General features: G+C 41.8%; 1 protein-coding gene across 2 annotated transcripts in view; it reads left to right on the top strand.

Annotated features, from left to right (window-relative positions):
- The window catches only part of ST7 (suppression of tumorigenicity 7), a 152,392-nt gene that overhangs the window by 71,558 nt on the left and 59,109 nt on the right, over positions 1 to 21,725 (top strand). For both annotated transcript variants that reach the window (XM_082488448.1, XM_082488449.1), the window contains exons 2-3: positions 8,291 to 8,373; positions 19,544 to 19,703. In XM_082488448.1, coding sequence (XP_082344574.1) covers positions 8,291 to 8,373; positions 19,544 to 19,703 — 243 coding nt within the window. The remainder of the gene's footprint in view (positions 1 to 8,290; positions 8,374 to 19,543; positions 19,704 to 21,725) is intronic.

Genomic DNA, 21,725 nt, shown 5'->3' with positions numbered 1-21,725 from the left:
ATTTGACTAAGAACCAAGCAACAACCCAATTTTACACATCCCCATTTCTAAAAATCCAGATATTAATATCTCTACTCAATACGTCATTGCTCATCCTTCGTGCCTCATTCTTACTTGGCCCAGTTCCTCCCTTCCACTTGTACATTATTAATACCAGGAGTCTGCTTTTAGCATTAGGACACTGTGATGGTCATAAAGAAATGCATAGTAGTTCCATCCCTGACAGCTATGGCCTGTAAAGCCCTAGGAAATGGCCTCATTTTCTTTGTCTTTAAATGGAAATGCTGTGGGTTTTTTTTGGGGGGAGGTGTTGGTTTTGGTTTTGTTTTGTTTTTTTTTTTTAATGGCTTTTTTCCTGCCAATACATTAGCAAATTTTGGTGTTCATGCAGCATGCTCTGCAATTAAGAGGAGCTGTGTAATTAACTCATGTCACCACTGCATTGTGAAAGCAAGAGGAAATGTCCCTGTCCCTTGGCAGTGACAACTGTATGGCAGCAAATTTGCATTATAATAGTTGCTTTCTTGGGGCAAAATTGATCTTTTTTTCTCCGTACTTTTATTCTCCCCAAATCCACAAGGTAGGGAGTTCATGATCTCAGACAAATGGAATAGCAAAATACTGTTCTTGAGTCTAGCTGTCCTAAGTTGGTTTTAACATTTAAATTCAGAAGAGAGAATGTTTTTCTTGGGGTGGGTATAGCGCATCCTGCGCTCATATGTCCAGCCTGTCTGTTCCTGGGGGAAAGTGTAGCAGCTGAGCTCAGCAGGACATTCTGGGAAAACATATTTGGGAATGGGAATCTTTAGTAGCATCTTGTGTTAAGTGCCTTAGTTTGTGAGACAAGGCTTTGGGGTGTATTTGATACCAAGAAATAACTTGTTGACAGTATCTCTTCCTAAATGACCAAAGCTGTTAGTGTTGGCAGTCTCATTTCTCCCAGTGAAAAGATACTTCTGAATCGTAAACCATCTTTTGCTAAAGTAAAAATAACCTTTATTTACATTCATGTTCCATGTGTCATTTCTTGTATGTCTTTTTTGCTTTTGCTGGTTTTGTCTCTATCTTCTTCTTTCTACACATGTTAATTTTTATTGCCATTCCCTTTTTTAATTTTCTTTTAACTCACCTCTGTATTATACTTGTCCATCTCTAATCTGGTCTTCTTTTCTTTTCCCTTTCCCGAGTCACAGTGTCTAAGTAGGTTTTTGTCTTCCAGATCTCGTTTCCTTGATTCATCTGTATGTCCTTCTGCCCTCAGTTCTGTGATAGCTCTTGTGTTGTTATCAGTTATGTTTCCCTGTATATTATTCTCTGTGGGGATGAGCAATCTTGGTGTCTAACAGGCTGAATGGTTAATGCACTCTGAAGGACATAGTATATTCATGTAAGTCCCAAAAGCTCCAGAACCAGCACAGACTAATTTCTGCTAGGACTGAGCCAGAATTTTGACCGATACGATAACTTTTGGAGCTTATAGCATGAATACAGACTTGGTGTTGAAAAGCAGGCCAGCACTAATCGTTGTATCACTTTGGTTTTCAGATACTCGGTGCGTTAAAATGTTGAGGAGGATTATTGAATTGATTTGTTAGCAATCCTCAGGCGGGGTTGTTTGGGAAAAGATGGACTGAATTTGCTATCATTTGTTTAGGCCTTCTGTGCTGGATATAATTTGTTCAGTGGGCCACTGGGTCACAAAGTGGAGAGAATGTTATTGCTGTAATCTGCAACCTTCTAAATTCTTTATTTTTCAGTTATAAGTAAATGAACTTGAATGTTTTTGACCTGGAACTGGTACTGTATTATTGCCTTCTGCTCCTTTTTCTCTTTGGGCTGTGCTTTGTGGCAAAAAGCCTCTCCCATGATACCCAACTTCTCTCCAGAATAATCCATCGCTACTCAGTCTCCCCTTTTATTGTGGTAAAGGTATTCTGTTGAAAGGGAAAACCTACATTTAAAATATGGAAACACGGAAGAGAGAGTGTGGTGGTCTTCAGTCCAGAAAGTTTTATGTCACTAATTAGAACTATCTAGAAGGGCAGAACTTTGATTATGCACAAGTGTGTGTAGTTAATCTGAGTTCATTATTTCTCTGCAGTAGTAGGTAGCTTTTGGCACATCACCTTTTTCTCTCACCTGGGCTCTGATCCAGCATTCGCTGAGAGCAGCAGGCGACTTCGCTGGCCATTAGCTTAGGCTCCAGACATCAGAGTGCGACTCTCATTCAGCCTCATGCCTTCAGGACAAGAGTAGGCAGTTGAACAAAGTGAGTGGGCATCTGGATTTCCTTGAGCACAGCACAGAGAAACCGGCTGCTACTGCCTGGAATGGCCACGTGTTTGTTTCTGAGTGACAATTTGTTTCAAGTTTTGAAAACAGATCTACAAAAAGGCCTTATAGGAGGAAGTTGCGTAGCATTTGCAACAAGTAAAAATAAAACTCGCTCTGCAGCGTTCTTAATCTTTTGAATGCTTACTTCTGCTTTGGTAGTTTCTCCAAGTCTGAAGGAGTTAAAAAAAATCTTGGTAGTTTCCCAGGGAAAATCCTGGTGAATTATATTTTTTTCTGAGACAATACCCTTTACATTTTACCTAAATCTGGTGGGGTTTGTATTTATATTGAGCTGGAAGTCATTATGGTACATAACGCATAATTCAGCCTGACCCTAGCATGTTTTCCCAAAATTGTATTGTTAACATTCTTATGAGGGATGGGCCAAGGGTTCAAAAAGGTTACGTATAAATAGTTCAATTAAAGTCAAGTGTATGCAGTGATTCGTACTCAGAGTGGAATGTTACACATTTATTAAAAGAAGATTATTGAACTTTATTTCGCCCTCTTTGCTGACACTTAGGTGGTTCTTCACTGCTGCAACAAGTTTGAATCAGGGGCTGCATTAATCCATGCTGAGGCCCCTGTGAAATAAACCAATCACTGCCCCATCCTCTGTACCGTGTTTGAACACCAGCTTCAATGGATGGCTGCAGTGAAAAGAAGCTGAATGGCTGTGTCAAAGGTCTTCAGTGATAGGTTTCTTAGCTTGTCGCCTGTCTAAAGGATTTGGGTTCTTGGCACGGGCGTTACAGGAATTTGCATTGGTCTGCACACCAAGCAAATATTATGACAGAAAGTGCATTGAAATTTCTTAGGGTCACAGATATTTTAGCCATGATAACGTAAGGACCAGTAATGCAGTGGAAGGGCTCTGTGACTGTAAGCTTTTCTATGTTTCATTCTTATAAAAGTTACTACTGTACCCGGAAACCTTGTCTCACTTAGGACCGCAGAGATACTGCCACTAAAAGAGCTGTGCCTTCATGTGTATTTCAATATATTTGGATTGTTTGTGTTTGATCATTAATTCTAGGTCTGCAATGCATCTTTTTATTTATACTGAGTTATTGATATGTATTTAATTTTACTTGTATTTTAAGATAGCATTCTGTTTGGGGAATTGTTTTTTCTCTTAGAAGTGCCATAAATGATGCAGTCCTGTCTTTGCTTGATCTGTTTGTGTATATGATTTATGTAACATTGCTAATGGATTTTTATTTGCACCTTACTGTGCAAGCTACTTAGCCTCACATTCAGAAGGAGGTAGCGGGGCTATCATTTTTGTAGATCCACATGTGGGAATAGTAGGTAGTTTGCAATGCTCCCTCCCCTAATGAACTTCTAATGTAATTAACTGATACAGCAGCAGGATGATACTTTGAGCAATTTAACTACAGTATTTGTAAAGCAAGATAGTGTTTTATCACCTTGGGTGATACATTTTACATGAACTGAGGATTTTGTTCCTTGAAAAATATCTGGATTTTCCTCTGTTGTTTATTCCCGTGTTCAGAATGAATCCGAGTATTGGCAACAAATAACATATATAACAGGAATGAAATGGCATCAGCTTTCAAGAACGTTTCAATCACCTCTTTTGATTAGCCTCAACGGGGAATATGAGATAAGACTTGTGTACTTTTTAGCTTGTCTGCCACGAATTGAATAGGATGTAAATTCTTCTCTGTGAGCATGCACAGTTAACAGTGAAATAACAGTCCTTCCCTTGGTATTATACAATAGGATGGAATGATTTGCCAATGCAACTTAGGCACCTTTGGAAATGTAAATAGTGCCTTATTCTGGATGACTCAAGCATGATTAAAATGAAAGCAATAAAGAGAAAGGAAGAAGGAGGGGAGCGGGTATTTGTAAGGCCAGGAGCCTCTCATAAGAAGACATGCTTGGCTTGTTTAGACAGCTTTTATAGGTCATGCTGGTTTTCTTTAAAAAACCTCAACAGGCTGTACTGTATTCCATCATTTCTACTAACACACCTAAAATAAATCATTCATCGCCAAATGGCTGTGGATATAATTGGAATTTGACAGTAATTTCAAATGAGCTGGCACTGCAGGAACATCAGGCAAGTTTCTTTCTCGAGATACTCATTTGTTGCCCTTTTTAAGTTCTACCAAGTTACAGACAAGAGATGATGCTCCAAGCTGAATAACTGCACCATCTTCCCTTTGTGGACAGAAATAATTAGGCATACACTGGCATGATATGAATTCAGAATAAAGGACATACAGTACCACCTTTCACTGGTGATTCTACTCGGCTTCTTTATTCTTCAGTCATCTTCTGCTGGTATCTTCAACTCTCATTTCTCAGAAATCTTCTCTCTTCTCATTAATCCTGCTACTTCATCAAATGGAAACAGAGAAGAAAAATACTACTATCCAAATTTAGGCAGATGGACATTTAGCATTATCTAATGGCTCTAGTTTCCTGCAACACACTGAAGGAAACCTGAGTCCACTACAGGATGGAGACATTGGATATGATAGTGATTTCTCCAGAGTCAGAATGCTGACTGTAAAGAAATGCTCCCCTTTGGATTATCATATATATCAGATAACCCAAAAGTGGGTTGATTTTGACTTCGGGAGTTAATATTATGAGAACTAGGCCTTGATGTAGCGTCCACTGAAACAATGACTGAATTCTCATTGCCTTCAGAATAAAAATAGTCTGACCACATACCCTCTGATGCTTAGTTTTACTGTTTTGGAGATGTTTCTTATTACAAAATGTTTGCTTTTGTTAATATTTATGGAGACAAAGAGACTAGGAGGGTAGTTAATAATTGGCAGAAGTTGATAGGAGATTCTTACATTTAATGAGTGGAAAGAAAAATGGCAAAAGGATTAGGGAGATACAGTCCAGATAAGCAGCTCTGGTAGTTGCGTGCAACTGTAGCAAATCAACTGAGGTATTCCAGTTACCTGGGAGTCTGGCCCACACAATCTAAAAGCATCCAGCATCGTACCTCTTCACCTTGCCAGTTCCCATGACTAAGCTGTAAAAGTGAAGAATTGTAGCAGCCTATGCTAAAGAGCATAAAAAAGCGCCAGTATACATGCCAGCAAAGAAGAAAGCAGTAACACTGGTGCACATGACAGATAAATAAAATCCTATCTCCATTCAGATCTGAGGGTTTGTCTATAAATCAGTATACATTGCGTGTAAAAGAGCAGTGACAGAGAAAAGTTAACAGGATTTCTTAAGAGCCTCATTCATTCTACTCCATTCAAGAGCTCGTGGAGCTAATTTGTTGAGAGGGCTCTTCCAAATGGGCTTGCATTTCCCAAAGTGAATTTTATTGATGGCAGTCAGTAATGATAAGTGAGTATCTCATCACTCACCAAAGAGAAACTTGGTTCTCTTTGCAGCATTTCTTAGTGAAACGGGCAATAAGAATTTAAAGCAAAGAGGCCATATCCTTGTTTAATGGATATCCTCATGTGGAATTTTCTAAAACATTGGAGGGTTAGGTGACTTCACAACTTTGGAAATCAAATTTCCTCTAGGGTAATGGGAAAAATTTTACAGTTTAATAGCAAAAATTCCAGCTTTCCATAAGCTGTGAAGCTATGGTGGAGGAATGGAAGAGAAAGCACTTCTGTAAAGTCTCCTGCTGCCTGGCTTTTCATGTTATTGTTGGCACTGCAGCAGCACTGTGCTACATGGGGGACATGGACATCTATATCCCATCATAGCGTATTCTCTCTCAGGAATATCCTGACCTAAGCAGAGGAAGTAATTTCACTGGCAGTCTGAAATTTCCCCAGTGACACAGTTTGATTATGTCTCTGGCTTATGTTTGCATTCCAGAATGAGGAATGTTTCTTCTAAAGGACTTACGGTGGTTGGTAGAAGCCAAAGCTATTTCTGTCTCCCCATTTCTCTTCCATCTTAACAGGTATTGGGGCTGGAGAAAGCAGGGTCTACTATTTTGAAGTCAGCTTGTATTAGACATTAAAAACAAAAAGAAAGAAAGAAAGAAAGAAAGAAAGAAAGAAAGAAAGAAAGAAAGAAAGAAAGAAAGAAAGAAAGAAAGAAAGAAAGAAAGAAAGAAAGAGAAAAAAGAAAGAAAGAAAGAAAGAGAAAAAAGAAAGAAAGAAAAAAAGAGAGAGAAAAAAGAAAAAAAGAAAGAAGAGAAAGAAAGAAAGAGAAAGGAAGAAAGAAAAGAAAAGAAAGAGAGAAAGGGAATAGAAAAAAAAAAGAAATAAGATGTGGCAAAATCCCAACTATTGAGCCTGAGCCGGCATAAATCATTGTAGCTGTGTTGCACACACTAAAACTGGGGATGTTATGCTGATTTACTCTAGCTGAGAATCTGGCATCCAACTCATTTGTGAAAGAAAATGTATGATGGAATTAAAACCCACCAAATTATTTTATTACTATATCAGCTTGGTTCTCAATGCCATTCGAATGGAGCAGAAAATGACACTTCCATTTTCACAGTATATGGCTTTTTCAAGAAAAAAATATAGAAAATATGAAGCCAAAACCCAAACAAAGCAGTTGAATTGCAGAGTGTCAATCTCTTTTAGTGATGCATTTCTGGAATACAATTTTCTGGTTTACTGGTCATGGAAAATTAGTCATATGTTTGATGGTTTGTATCCTGCTGTTGTTGTCTTCTCTTCATTTTTTGGTTCCATATTGTTTGATTTCAGTAAGTGTCATTTCTAAAGGGAACAGAATGAACTGAGGGCCTCCCACCTACATATCCAGGTCTTTTATCAGTGTTTTTTAATGACTATTTGGTAGTCTCCTACAAGCCTTTTAAATTTACCCACTAACTATTGTCAGTTCCCTCCTCAGTGATGGATGCATGTGTATATACAAATATATCTGTGTGTATAGACATATATGTATATATGTATGAAAAATACTTTGGCAGTGGTTAAGGATGAGACCAATAGGGTTCTTTTACAGAAGGTGTTCTAAACCTCCCTGTAGTTTAATAGAGGATGTTTTCATTTGTGGAAGATGGAGGTGATGGGAAGTTGAGAGTTTTCTTTAAACATCTGTAATTTAGTGGAAGAGCTCCAGTTCTCTCTAGTAGCTCCTGCAGAGTGATCCAAAACCTACAAAAAGATTACTTTATTCTCTTAAAGCCATAGGGATTTTCGGGGGGGGGGGGAGAGGGGGGGCTGAGCACAACTACCTGTTGATTCTCTCAGCAGCTTCCAAAATATGATATGACTAGAAAAGCCCTTTGAATTTCCAGAAGCTCATACAGATGGAATTGCCGTTCCTTGCAGCTTGTCCAGCTTTGCTTCTGCCCTAGATTTCAGATAATCTGGATAGCTACCATGGTTTTCACCCCTAATTATCAGAAAGCCCGTTAGGTCTTTTCTTATTCTGTTTTATGCTTTTATTCACTGTTGTCATACTGAGTGGTTCACCAACTTTAATGCAGTGGAATGAGTTAAGGAAATGCTATTATCTCCTACTTTGTAAGTGAGAACCAAGGTAATGAGAAGTAAAAGGCTTGTAAAAATTTGTCCAGATAGTTTCACCAAGATCGTACAGGATATTGAGACAATGTTGAATGCAGGACACTGAGATGGACCTCTAAGATTTCTAACTGCAACAGAGTAGCAAAGGCAGATAATAAAATGTCTGTCATGGGGAATCCTGAATTCCACATCAGTGGAGCACTGACTGGAATAGGAAAGACCCAAACATGTGTGCAACTGTTTCCCAGTGCCTTGTGATTGACTGTTGTGAAAACAAAATTCTGCATGTGGCAGTGTAATGCTCTGCTTTATCACATGTTAGGCAGACGGAACAGGATGTTCTTTAAACTGTCTTTTTTATCAGAATTAAGGTAGTAACTTATCTGAAGATGGAAAGCAGTTGGGAGGAGGAGGGGACACATGTGGAGAACATGTTCTGCTCTTGTACTCACAGTTTCCTCTCTTTTCTTTTTCAGTGAGTATGTTTTTGAACACATTAACCCCCAAGTTCTATGTTGCCCTGACAGGCACTTCCTCGTTAATCTCGGGACTTATTTTGGTAAGTACTAGATATATTAATATCACTTTACAAATTGATTTTGTTACCAAGAATGGGATTTCAGACTTTATTCAGATTAATAGGTGTCCTTTTTTTCCCCTTAAACTTACATTTCTGCAATACGTAAAATTTGTATTTCTTTCTGTGGGAACAAAAAAAAAAAGAGAGAAAATGTTTCAGTGCTGTGTGTCTTTGAAGAAAAAGAGTTTTGAAGGACAATGTGCCCCACTAACGTCCCTATAGTAATTCATAACAAGTGTCTGCACGTTAAGTGTTTCCATCAACAAGTACTACAGAAATAAAAAGGATGGTAAAAAGAAGAGGAGAGGTACCAACTATCTCAGCTTAGCATGGTCCTTTTAGAAAGTTATGGAAGGACTTATTAGAGAAACAGCGAGCAGAATATTAGCAATGAACAGAGTTCTGGTGCCAAGATTCCGAGGGATAATTATTTCAGATCTTCACTTTTAAAATCTTTTTCAATACGTATCTGCCTATTCGCTTAAAGGTCTGAAGAGTATTTTTAAACCATTTAAAAACCCCTCCTTCCATATGTAACCCCTGAGGGCTTCATTGTGCAAATTTATGCAGTGGAGTGAATCATAATACCATCACAGTGCAGGAGTCCAAAGCTCTGGATTTTATTCAATGTCTTCATAGAAACAAATGGAGGTAAAAAAACTAAGAATCTGCATGGTATACTTAGGGTGTTATGCTTATACTGGGCTGCTCTGTTTCCTCACTGCTGAGAGCTGGTTTTCTACTTACATGAATAGAATAGAATAGAATAGAATAGAATAGAATAGAATAGAATAGAATAGAATAGAATAGAATAGAATAGAATAGAATAGAATATTTCAGTTGGAAAGGACCTACAATGAACATCTAGTCCAACTGCCTGACCAGTTCAGGGCTGACCAAAAGTTAAAGCATGTTACTAAGGCCGTTGTCCCAATGCCTCTTAAATACTGACAGGCTTGGGGCATCGACCACATCTCTAGGAAGCTTGCTCCAGTGTTTGACCACACTCTTGGTAAAGAAATGCTTCCTAATGTCCAGTCTAAACCTCCCCTTTTGCAGCTTTGAACGATTCCCATGTGTCCTATCACTGGATAGCAGGGAGAAGACATCAGCACCTCCCTCTCCCTTTGCTCCCCTCAGGGAAAGGTTGTCTTTGTTTTAGTCTTGTTTGTTCAATCAGTCTTAGATTCTTTGTCTAAAAATAATTTGTGTGCTTTTAAAATGTGCTGGATACAAGCTGTAGACCTCCCTCAGCATACCAAACTATGCATGGAATTGGGCAACCAATGAGACTGGTATTAGGAGTGTAGTTACCGTAGTGGTAAGTGGAAAGAGAGAAACATGGCTAGGGGCTCGTTCACATCACCTACATCACCTTGGATCTACTGACCTCAGAGAAATCTGAAAGCAACTAGGATCCTAACTAAACTATATCAGTTCAGGGTGGGAAATCCGCATCTCTCACTTCCACATTGCCATAGATGATGTAGACAAAGAAACGGCAACCTTGACTCCTGAATGCCTGTGAGACTCTTCACTTAGATGATTTCAGGTAGAAAGTATCAGGTGCACTGTTGCTGTGCCTTGCTCTGGGGTTTCCTTGTAGCAGAAGGCAATTACTTAATGTCCGCACCTTGGGCATTCATCATTGTTGTATGGATTGAGCCCCAAAGCACAGGACAGAGCTCCAGAGACATCAGCAGATCTTTCAGAATATGAACAGGAGCCAGACCTGTACAGCTTACATTCTGTTCAGCACAACTCACTCAAATGCATTGAGGAAAATACTGAATATTACATTCAGTACTGTCACTCAGAAAGAAGAAACATTCGAAAGGCCAGGCCCCACCACCAAGATGAAAAGGAATGAGAGAAACACCTGGGTTCCACAGGCACAATTCCATATTTGTTGCTGGAGAGTGAAGACAGTAGGAGGAGATGGAAAGAAAAAGGCAGTTTGTGTCCTATGGAAATACCTTACAGAATCAAACAGGAACAAAAAACCTTAAGAGAGACTCAATTATATGTAACTAAATTCTGTGCATAGCACAACTGCAAATGTAGGTACATTTTGTACTGTAGTCATGAAGGCACTTTCTGAGGAATGAGCTCAGTAGGAGGCTTGTGAGCAAGAAATTTCTAAATGCTGTACTTTGATGGAAATTACAAGAAGGAAGTGGAAAGGAGTATTCAAGACTGTGATACGAAGAATGGGGAAAAGGGCACCAACAGAAGCCTTCTAAGAAGAGATTAGACTGAATGAACCTTAACTGAAGGAATTCACTAAACGCTGTATGACAAAGTCCATTATGAACAAGTTGAAGGAACAGTGAGGTGATTAAAGTGTAGATGCAGACTGAAAGAAGATTGAAAGCCTTTTTTGTGGACCTTCACTACTGCTATCAGTTGTTGTCTGCTGTTCATGTGCCACCATCCTAACTGTACAAAAGATATATAGGCCAGGCAGGTAACAGCCAGGAACCCTAGACTGTAGGGACCGGTGTCTGTGCTGAGAGGAACATGTGGTCTGTAAATTGGATGGTGGAAAAGGAACTCAGCAAGCATGGTCATGGGAAGAAGAAACTGCAAGTTGAACAGACCATGCATCAGGAAATACAGCTGAGTAAGTTCTAGTGAGGTCGTGCTAGCCAGTCAGTAGCCCAATTGTGCTTCAGATTAATTATTTCTTAATAATCTTGCTGTTTACCAATGGCCCTGTAACATGCTGAATTGCCTGCATTACCACCTACTTATCTGTCACACTACACAGCATCTGCAGTTCTAAAGGATTCTTAGTCCTGATAACAGTATTAAGTGAAACTCTTTTATAAAATAAACATTCTCTTCTCAAATCTACATTGCTGGGGTATTTTTCAGACTACATGTACTAATATTCCTTGGAATTTTCCACCATATGGTCTGGCAGATTTCTTTCCATTATCAGTTGGCTGCAATTCCTAATCAGGAGAAATCACAGCACTGCAGGTTATGAAATGATGGAAAATTCCATCATTTCAGAAGTGTGGTAACCGATGGGAAAGGGAATGCTTTTCCTATTTCATGTTTGGGTCATGAAACAATGACTCTGCAGAGTTCAGCTTGGGCCATTGCATGCTGTATGAACTCCTTTGCAAAACACTACCTGCCTGTCTTATTTTGTCTCTTACTTTGTTTTCATTCTTTAGGTAAAATTCTGGCCTTGCTGTAGGCAATGTGACTTAAATGAAGCAAGGACTTCAGCCCTTTTTTCTTTTCTGGATGGCTCAGAGCCATACAGAAAAGACTTTTCTATCATCTCAAGCATTCTCCTTAATAATTACTTGACTACAGCACATAGTTTAAAATGAACAATTTAGCATATATTTAATTCATTCCTGCACTATTTTAGGCATCAAAAATAGGAACCAAATTAAGTCCCAAGCTGCATTAGAAATATTGTATTGGAAACTTGGTTCCACCACATTTACTTTTAATCCAGTAAAAAACAGGGTTCTGTCTCACAGAATACAATGAGCTGTATTGTATTCCGTGTCTGAGAGGCTAAGCTTTTCCACAGGTAGGGTAATAAAACTGTCATGAAACACAACTGACGCCCAGTAAATGCTGTGAACTGGAACTATGTAAATGCCACTAAGATTTCTAAATAAGGCCACGTATTTAACATACAGTTAGCACTGGAGTGAAAGTTGGTTAGCAAATGCGGGTGCACTGCAAACTGATAGAGTATCAGTTCTTACAAAGCACAGGCAGAAGTGAACCCCCAATCTTGAATCTCCACCAAGAATGCCTCATTATTCTACTTCAGAGCTTGGGATAATAATAAGAGTTTTCTGCTTCATGATGAGAAACGTTCTACAACGGACAAATACCATATCTTTCAGAGATAAGAATTAGAAAGCCAGCCTGCAGAAGTAGAGCATGAGTGCTGAGTCTACACAGTAGCTAGCGCTGAGCAGCTGGGCTGTCTGCAACTACTTGAGTATGTGTATAGTATGTGAGAGTCCCAGCCTTTTGTAGCCAATGGTGCTAGTACAGGAAGTCTGAGAGAGGATCTGAATAACACAGAAGGGACCTCTCATTTTCTGTAGATATTAATTGTTCTTCTGCTTGTTTCGTTACCTTTGCTGCAGAGGGGCAGAAAGGTGACTGAGTTCTGGGTTTTCCCACAGACTCCAGGGAAGTCTGACAATTGTGCAGGGATAATCTTTGGCAGCTGAAAAGCAATAGATAGTAATTGTTCAAAGTTTCTGCTCTCCTCAGCGTAGGCTGACAGGTCAGGGAGGGCATAATCCTTGTAGGGAGTTCCTAAGAAACTGGAAACACTTGCCAAGGCGCAGATGAGAGAGGAAGGGCCTATAGGAAGGCAGGCTACAACCCAGTCCTCAGACGTGAAAGGTATCTTAAGTAGCTGCATTCCACCCAGTGTTGAGAGAAGTACTATACTTAGTCCAGGCAATATATTATTTTCTTTACCATTTCTGTATTTCTAGAGGTAGGTGAAATATAAGTAAATAAGCTGTTTTGAATAAGCTGCTCATTAGCACTGCATGTATCCTTTCACGCTGACTCCTTGAGATAAGACAAGGTGGGGGTTCTGTAATCAGGAGAAGACAATGCTAACAGGTGTATTTCATCCAGGAAGAATGGGACTGCATAGCCTTCAAGACTGAGCACTGAGAGCATGGTCAGAGGCGTATTGTTTCTTTGAACCAAGCTGGGCAGGACTGGAGGATCTGTTTGAGTCACTGGCTATCCCTGACAGCTAAATAAAACAGACCAGGGGCTTGCTTTGTCCGAAAGCAAGTGGCATTGTATCGTCACATCCAAATGGATAAACACTCTTGCCTCCCAAAACAGGATGATCTTTTCCATGCTATCTGCTGGAAACAGCCCCTGGGCTGTAATATCCCCAGAACATGTCCAGTCATTGCCTGGGAGAGTTAGCACAGGCCAGGCAGCGTGCTAGCAAACAAACAGCACGGATGACTGAGCCAGCCAAACCTGTGCTGTGGTCCCATTTTGTTTATCAAATAGGCTTAACCATTTAATCAAGTCCTGCTATTGTTATCCCATTCCTCAAGAGAGTAAGTTTCATTTAAATCCATTAGATTGGTTGTTACCACCCCTCATATTAGAAGAGTACTCCAAATCTTACTCCTCTTCTCATTACAAGGCTGCATGAGAACTCTGAGCTTTGGAAGTTGCCAGCAAACAAAATCCTTTACCACTTCTGTTGAACTCTCAATGCACTAGAAGAGGACTACAAAGAGTGTTCGCAGTAAGAGAGGATGCCTGTCTCAGATATGATAAACAAGAAAGCACAATTCAGATTGTTGATAAACATCACTACTTGGTCCAGTGAGAACCACCATCAAAACCTTCCCTTGTGAACTGATGCATTTATGATGGAATATCTGTTCTGAAAAACCAGGCGGCAAGATCAGATATCCAAGTGATGCAGAATAGATTTTTTGCTACACAGAGAAATAAAATGATCCTGGATTGTCTGTATGTGAGAGCAGAGATAAGAAAGAGGATGATTGTTATGTTTTTGTTGCACAAAGGGAGAGAAGTACCTGCCCAGAGAAGAAAAACCAAAAGAAGTCCAAAGCAAGTATCTGAAATGCATTAAGACTTATGAGGGATTAATCAGCTTTTACTTAACCCAAATATATTTGTCACCTACAAGTTCTTTTTTCATAGTCATGCATTTCTAGAAATCATCAATAAGGGTTTTCCAAAATTTTCCAAAATCAAATACTCTTCCATTTTGCCTCAGTCTTTACTGGCAAGGGCTCTAACCACACCACCCAAGTTGCAGAAGGCAAAGGCAGGGGCTGTGAGAATGAAGAACTGCCCATTGTAGGTAAAGATCAAGTATGAGACCATCTAAGGAACTTGAAGGTACACAAGTCCATGGGATCTGATGAAATCCATCCATGGGTCCTGAGGAAACTGACGGATGAAGTTGCTAATCTGCTTTCCATTATATTTGAAAAGTCGTGGTAGTCAGGTAAATTCCCACTGACTGGAAAAGGAGAAACATAACCCCCATTTTCAAAAAGGGGAAAAAGGAAGACCCAGGGAACTACAGGCTGGTTAATCTCACCTCTGTGCACAGCAAGATCACTGAGCAGGTCCTCCTGGAAACTCTGCTAAGGCGTGTGGAAAATAAGGAGCTGATCAGTGACAGCCAACATGGCTTCACCAAGGGCAAGTCATGCCTGACAAATTTGGTGGCCTTCTGTGATGGGGTTACAGCGTTTGCAGATAAGGGGAGAGCAACAGATGTCATCTACCTGGACTTATGCAAAGTGTTTGACACTGTCCCACACAACATCCTGGTCTCTAAATTGGAGAGACATGGATTTGACTGATGGACCACTCAGTGGATAAGGAACTGGCTGGATGGCCACGCTCAAAGAGTTGCAGTCAATGGCTCGATGTCCAAGTGGAAAGTAGTGATAAGTGGCGTTCCTCAGGGGTCAGTACTGGGATTGGTGCTGTTTAACATCTTTGCTGATGACATGGGCAGTGGGATTGAGTGCACCCTCAGCAAGTTTGCCCATGACACCAAGCTGTGTGGTGTGGTTGATATGATGCAGGGAAGGGATGCCATCCAGAGGGACCTGGACAGGCTTGAGAGGTGGGCCCGTGCCAACCTCATGCAGTTCAACAAGGCCAAGTGCAAGGTCCTGCACCTGGGTCGGGGCAATCCCAAGCACAAATGCAGGCTGGGTGGAGAATGGATTGAGCACAGCCCTGAGGAGTAGGACTTGGGGGTGTTGGTGGATGAGAAGCTCAACGCGAGGCAGCAATGCATACTTGCAGCCCAGAAGGCCAACCGTATTCTGGACTGCATCAAAAGAAGTATGGCCAGCAGGTTAAAGGAGGTGATTCTCCCCCTGTACTCTGCTCTGGTGAGACCACACCTGGAGTACTGCATCCAGCTTTGGACTTCTCAGCACAAGGACATGGACCTGTTAGACCGCGTCCAGAGGAGGGCCACAAAGATGATCTGAGGGGTGGAGCACCTCTCCTATGAAGACAGGCTGAGAGAGTTGGGGTTGTTCAGCCCGGAGAAGAGAAGGTTCTGGGGAGATGTTATGGCAGCCTTCCAGTACCTGAAGGGGGCCTACAAGAAAGCTGGAGAAGGACTATTTAGAAAGGCATGTAGTGATAGGACAAGGGGTAATGGTTTCAAACTAGAAGAGTGTAGATTTAGATTAGGTATCAGGAAGAAATGTTTCACTACAAGGGTAGTGAGGCACTGGAACAGGTTGCCCAGAGAAGTTGTTTAGGCCCCATTCCTGGAAGTGTTCAAGACCAAATTGGATGGGGCTTTGAGCAACCTGGTCTAGTGGAAGGTGTTCCTGGCCACGGCAGGGGGTAGAACTAGATCATCTTTAAGGTCTCTTCAAACCTAAACCATTCTATGATTCTATGATTAAGCATTACCCATACTCGATTAAAAGATAAAAATTCTAGATTTGGATTTCTAAACACACAAAGCTGAAAATGTTCAGAACAGGGGTTTAACTCGGCCTTTCTGAACATAATGGTTTTAAAGATCCCTGGAGGGTTTGGAGATGTTTGACCCAGTTCTGATTTGAAAGCACAGGCACCAACTACAAAGAATGCAGAGAAGTTTGCCACTGCTGTGAAGGGGACAAAGTCTGTGAAGATGAGACCCCCTCCCACTGTATGTAGATGACAGAAATGAGGTGGCCTTTTATTTCAGAAGTGATGCAGAAATCATCTTTTGCCTTGATTTCCTCTCTGATCCAGATCTCTTTCAATGGGTAATTAATCCTTACAGTCAGCTGTTATTCTGCCAGATGATCTCTCATCTGCTGAACTGTCAAAAGCTTGTTGACTTCACATTGCTTTCAAAGTGGCTGGTGCAGTTAGAAATCAAATTTGATTTATAGCAATCAGGTTTCAAAATAGCTGACACTGTCTGAGAAAGGTGCAAAAATTCTGTGAAGAGAATTTATTGTTTTGACTTCAGTACCAAATTACAGATTGCCTTCTTATACACCCTGAACAAATCACTGCAAGCAAAGACTTATTATGATGATGATTTATGGCTTTAATTTCTAAGAGACTGTATGCATTGAGATCTGGCTGATGTTTCCTGGCACTGGATTCACTCAACATTGCAAATATTTTTCAAAGCTGCCTTAAACAATTTATGAGCTTTAATGCCATTTTTTAAAAGTAATTAATGTATTTGTAAGTCTAGGGAGGCAGACTTACAGCAAGTTCCTGCTACTCAGCTGAACTATAGTAGTGACCACATATACATGCATTCTTTCTGACCCTCAGTTTCATTGAAATTCACTGTGACAGTGGTATACATTTGTGCAGGGCAAGTGGGCTCAAGAGTGCTCTTGTGCTGCTCACTCTCACTCTCTGGGTTATGATTGAAATAATGAACAGGAATTTATCAGCACATTTTGAAAAAAAATGGTTGTTTCTTCTCTTAAAGAAGGTGTGAAGCTTGTTAGATGAAGTTTATAACTGCTGAAAGTTTTGAGTGGCCGGTCTGGCAGCTGTACTTCAGTCCCTGACTTATGTTACAGTGATACTCTTACTGAGTGTCCCTTGCCTTGGTACAATCTTTGATTCCTAACAACCACTCCCTCTAAGGCCTTGGACAGGTACAACTGTGGCTTGTGTGCCTTGATTTGTTTAAGCTTCAAAGTTTCCAAAGATAAAACGGAAACAGATGTTCACAGCAGATCTGTGACTGTATCTTATGGCACAGCCTTTTTCTCATGGTTTGCCACATGCTGCCTGCTTATGTTACAATGCTCTCTTAGATCATAAGATTTAAATTCTAAACCCTTTAGAAAGTGTTGTGTGCCTAAGAGCATGAGATCAGCTAAAACGAAAGCTGTCTCACCTGTGCCAGCTCCCTGTCCACCATCTCCAGTGCTCAGAGGCAGCAGTGCGTGCTAGATGACGTGAATCAGTGTGGAGCAAGTGTTCGGTGATACTCCTCAGCATTCTGTCCCCGGCTCCCGGGCTCCTACCTGGGCGCTGCTGCAAGCACATGCTGATGGAACAAGTATAGTGACAAGTGTGCTGTGGAGCCTGTGTAAGAAGGAACTATGCAGGCCATGTGGCTTTTCGGTGATTTGCCTGGGACGTTGAGTTCACAAAGATCTGGGTGTGTTTATGTTCTGGTTTCTCTGTGACCATCTGTTTGTCTTCCCAAGTGCTTGTGACCTTTATGTGTTCACATAGCCCTTATGTCTTATCCTCAGCAAACTGCTCCATTCTTCCTTGTTGATGTCTCCTAGAAGAGCCATTAGATTGTTTTGGGGACTGAGTGATCTCCAGGGCTGCCACACACCCTTCTGTGAATTTGCCTCAGGTGGCCACCAGCTACCTTCCCAGTCCATTCCAGTGCAGATAGGGTTGGCTTCCTCCATATGAATTCTCTAGATGCTTTAACAACACAGCTGAATTTAGGGGAAGCCCCAGTGCAGAATGCGTTGGAGAATCCTTTGGAAAGGAACATTTTCTTACTATGCCAGAAGGTTTATCTTCTGTTTTTCCCCTATGGGGGGGAGCATGTCTTGTCCATAATCCCATGGAGACAGAAGTCAGTTCAGTTATATACAGAGCTCACAAGAACTTAAAAATGAAAAAAATATTGTAAGAGGGAGAGTGTGAAGCCCAGCCTGAACCTCTCTGGAGCAGGTGAACTCCTGCTGGGTCCTGGACGGCCCACCAGAACCTGCTTGACAGTGCACTGATGGTGTCAAAGATGTGAACACAATCCTTTCATTTGTTGCTGATTGTGCCTAGTTGTAGTAAGAATAAATAGCCTTTTTTTGGGGAGTAGAGATTTTGTAAGAGCTTTCAACACTGGCATAAAACACGGAGACACCGAGGAATATAGAAAGAGAGCATTCATTCACAATTTCTAGTGTAATCATTATTACAAAGTTCTACCAAATTTTTCAGAACACCTTTGACTTGTCTTTGTTTCAGTTGTTACATAGATGTTTGGGTGATGATTCAAGTCCAGCTCTAAAATACACTCATTTTACATACTCATTATAAGGTGTGTGCCTTCACAATTGTTAGTCAAAGCCTTTTCCCTATTTATATGAAATAGTCTTCATTTCCAGGTTTTTGTGGTTTCCTGAAATATGTGTATTCTTACCCAAGAATATAATTTCTCAGTGAAAATACCACAAATATATATTTATGTATGCAATTTCAATTATAAGGGGTTCTTTTAGGCTGTAGAATGATTTTCCAAGTACAGCTCTGTAAATAATAATTTTTTTTTCTGATTTGCTAGCTGAACCAAAAGCCTGAAAATAAAATTAATTCGGAATCAGCCCAAGTCAGCCAAACAAAACAAAACACAGTTCAGTTGGGGAAAAAAATCCTAAAAGGAACAGGATTTAGCTTCCTGGAGTTTCTTTGGTATTTTTAACATTTTTTAAAATTAAAATTCTTTTGGAAGCATTACTGGGAAAACAAGCAAAGCTGCTTTTCCTCCCTTCCCCTTGACTGCAGAGGGAGCCGGGGAGAGATGAGGTGATACAGATTGCTGACTGCAGCATCCCATTGAGGGGGCTGGTGTCAGACAGCAGGGAGCTGGGCTCCTGGGTTTTTCCAGAAGCCAATTTAAAGGAATGCTGCTAACAATTTTAAAAGCCTTTAAAAGAAATTATTTGATGTAAGCTGCTTTGGGTAAGAAAAAAAATAAACGTAACTAACTAAAATTGCTGACAAGACTGCGTTTTCTCACCTCCTGTGAGCCAGGTTTTTTAAGCGGTTTGCAAGATTCGGCACGGACTTGTATGAAATTTAAACGCTCAGTATGCCACAGGGAGGGAGGGAGGGAGGGAGGCCGGCCGCTGAGGCGGCGAGCGGGCCTCGGTGCTCCCCGGGCGGGGAAGACGCTGCCAGGTGCCTCCCTCAGGAGGCGAGGGGAGGGAGGCGCGGATCCGCAAGGGGAGGCCCGGAGCCGGCCTGCCCGCACCTCCCCCTTTGTACGGTTGCGGGGCCGGGAGAGCGGGCTGAGGGCCGGGGCAGCCGTTAACGGCCGGGCGGCGCGGGGCGGGGCGGGGCCGGGGCCGGGGCGGGCGCTGACGCCGCGCGCTCTCGCTGTGTGTTGCAGATCTTCGAGTGGTGGTACTTCCGCAAGTACGGCACGTCCTTCATCGAGCAGGTCTCGGTGAGCCACTTGCGCCCCCTGCTGGGCGGGGTGGACAACAGCGCCCCCAGCGCCGCCAGCGCCGCCAACGGGGACGCCGACTCCAGCCGCCAGAGCGTCTCAGGTGAGGGGCGGGGGCCTTCCTCGGTCCTCCTCATCCTTCCTTACCTCGCTGCCGGCCTCGCCCTCGGCTTTCAGGCGGTGCAACGCTGAAGCTTTGCCGCTTTAAGGGTGGCTCAGCGCGGGGGAGGGGGGGGAAATGTTCCTTTATATCCCCGAAGAGTGACACAAAGGGGCTATGGCCGCAGGTGGGTTGGTGAGCCATGGGCGAAGCTGCTGGGCAGCGGTACAGGCAGCCCTCCTGCCCCGAAACACCCCCCCGTTTACCTCACCCAAGGGGCCCAGGCCTGTCATGGCAGCAGAAGGCAGGCGCGCCTTTGGCAGCCCGCCGTAGGCCCGCAGTACAAGTATCATCTCATGCTGAGCCGTGAGACCAGACAAGGCTTCCTTTAAGCTTGCTTCGCTGTCAAATAAAAGGCAGAGCTGCTCTGTTAATTGTTCTGGCTGATTGCATCTTCCCAAATTTCATGCAGTGCTTATCGCGCAGGCTGCGTTGCCCGTGCATCTATTTGCTGCCTTGTTCTGAGCGCCCCGCTAAATTGCATGTGCAGTTTCTGCAATATTGTTTCTAAAGGCAGGCAGTGTTTTTATTTAAATTCTTTTGGATAATAAAGTTGTAAAAAATAGAATGAGAAAAAGATGTCAGGAATGCATGTCTGCTTTTGCTTCACTTTATTTTTCAGATCATGAAAGTAGGATGTAAACAACATTCGGATTTCACTTTAGTAGCTGGAAGCATAGTGACTTTTAATAGCTTAAGGGCTTATTCTGTTTCTGACTCTGCTACCGATTTGATTTGCGACTTTGGACAAGTCACAACACAGTCAGGTTTTAAAAAAGGGCCTCCAGTTTGGGGGGCCTGATTTCAGGCATTTGGGGCTTGATTTTCATAAGCTTCCAGGCATTCACAGCCCCTATGAGTTTCAGTGCATGGAGTGGGTGCTGCAAATCAGGCTGAAGGTGACTGACTCTAAGCCATTCAAGCCTTTAAAGTTGACCTTCACACTGGGGCTTCTTTTGTAGTGCGTATGTTACTCTGAATGAACACTGAGGAGATGTTTTGAGAGCCTTACAAGAGTAGTATAAATGTATGAGTTACAATTTTTGCTATGTGTTTATATATTACTATAATGAATACAAATTTACTTGCTCTGGTGAAAAAGACAATGTTGAATCAGAAGAAATCAGCTCTCAAGTGATGGAGGTGAGGATGTCAGTCTTGAACTGAGGTAGCTTCAGTCCTGTTACAGCTCTGCCGCAGGAGGACTATCCCTGCAGGTCGCTTTGCTCACATCACAGGGTTTAGAATTCTGCTGAGGCACTTTGAGTTGGGTGCCTGGTTGACTGGGGATGGTTCCTCTGAGAGCAGGCAAGCCTGCCTAAAATGAATCATCCCTCCAAGCACTGATCTTTGTGGACTGGAGTCCCAGGGTAACTTGTCTCCCTGCTTGGGTGACTCAGCTACCTGGGGGGGATGAACAGAAAATTTAGAGCATGAGTGATGAAGATGCTGAAATACTATTGTTTCTGGCTTGTTAAAGTTAGGGCGGGAGCATCTTGGCTTGTGTTCCTTATCTGTAAAACAAAGCTTACCTGTTTCAGCCCTAGCTTGGCATACAAGCCATAACCTTAACATTGGAAATTAATTGAGCTTTCATTAGGGATGTGCCCCTAGAATCAATTAGGATTTCATTAAATTTTAAAATATATCAGAATTAACAAGTGAGGAAAAGTGAATGAAAAAAAAAAATCAGTTATGGAGAAAACATTATTGTTTAGCAGCCAAGGTGCCTCTGTCTGTATCTGGCAAATTTTACCTCTGCTATTCAGTGTTCACAAAAACAAGCAAACAAAAATTAGCCTTGCACTCACAAGTTACATAAAACAGGTGGCCTCAAAAACCCTTGCTCTCTACTGTCTATTTCTACTTAGGAGAGGCTCCATATAGCACAACAAAATCAGCTGTTGTCATTCCCATCGCAGGAGAGGCTGTGAATAGCAGCACTGCATGGTCCAGGATATTAGA

Source organism: Vanellus vanellus, assembly GCF_965231255.1.
Source record: "Vanellus vanellus genome assembly, chromosome: 1".
In the NCBI taxonomy this organism is placed as follows: domain Eukaryota; kingdom Metazoa; phylum Chordata; class Aves; order Charadriiformes; family Charadriidae; genus Vanellus; species Vanellus vanellus.
This window is presented reverse-complemented; position numbering and strand designations above follow the sequence as displayed.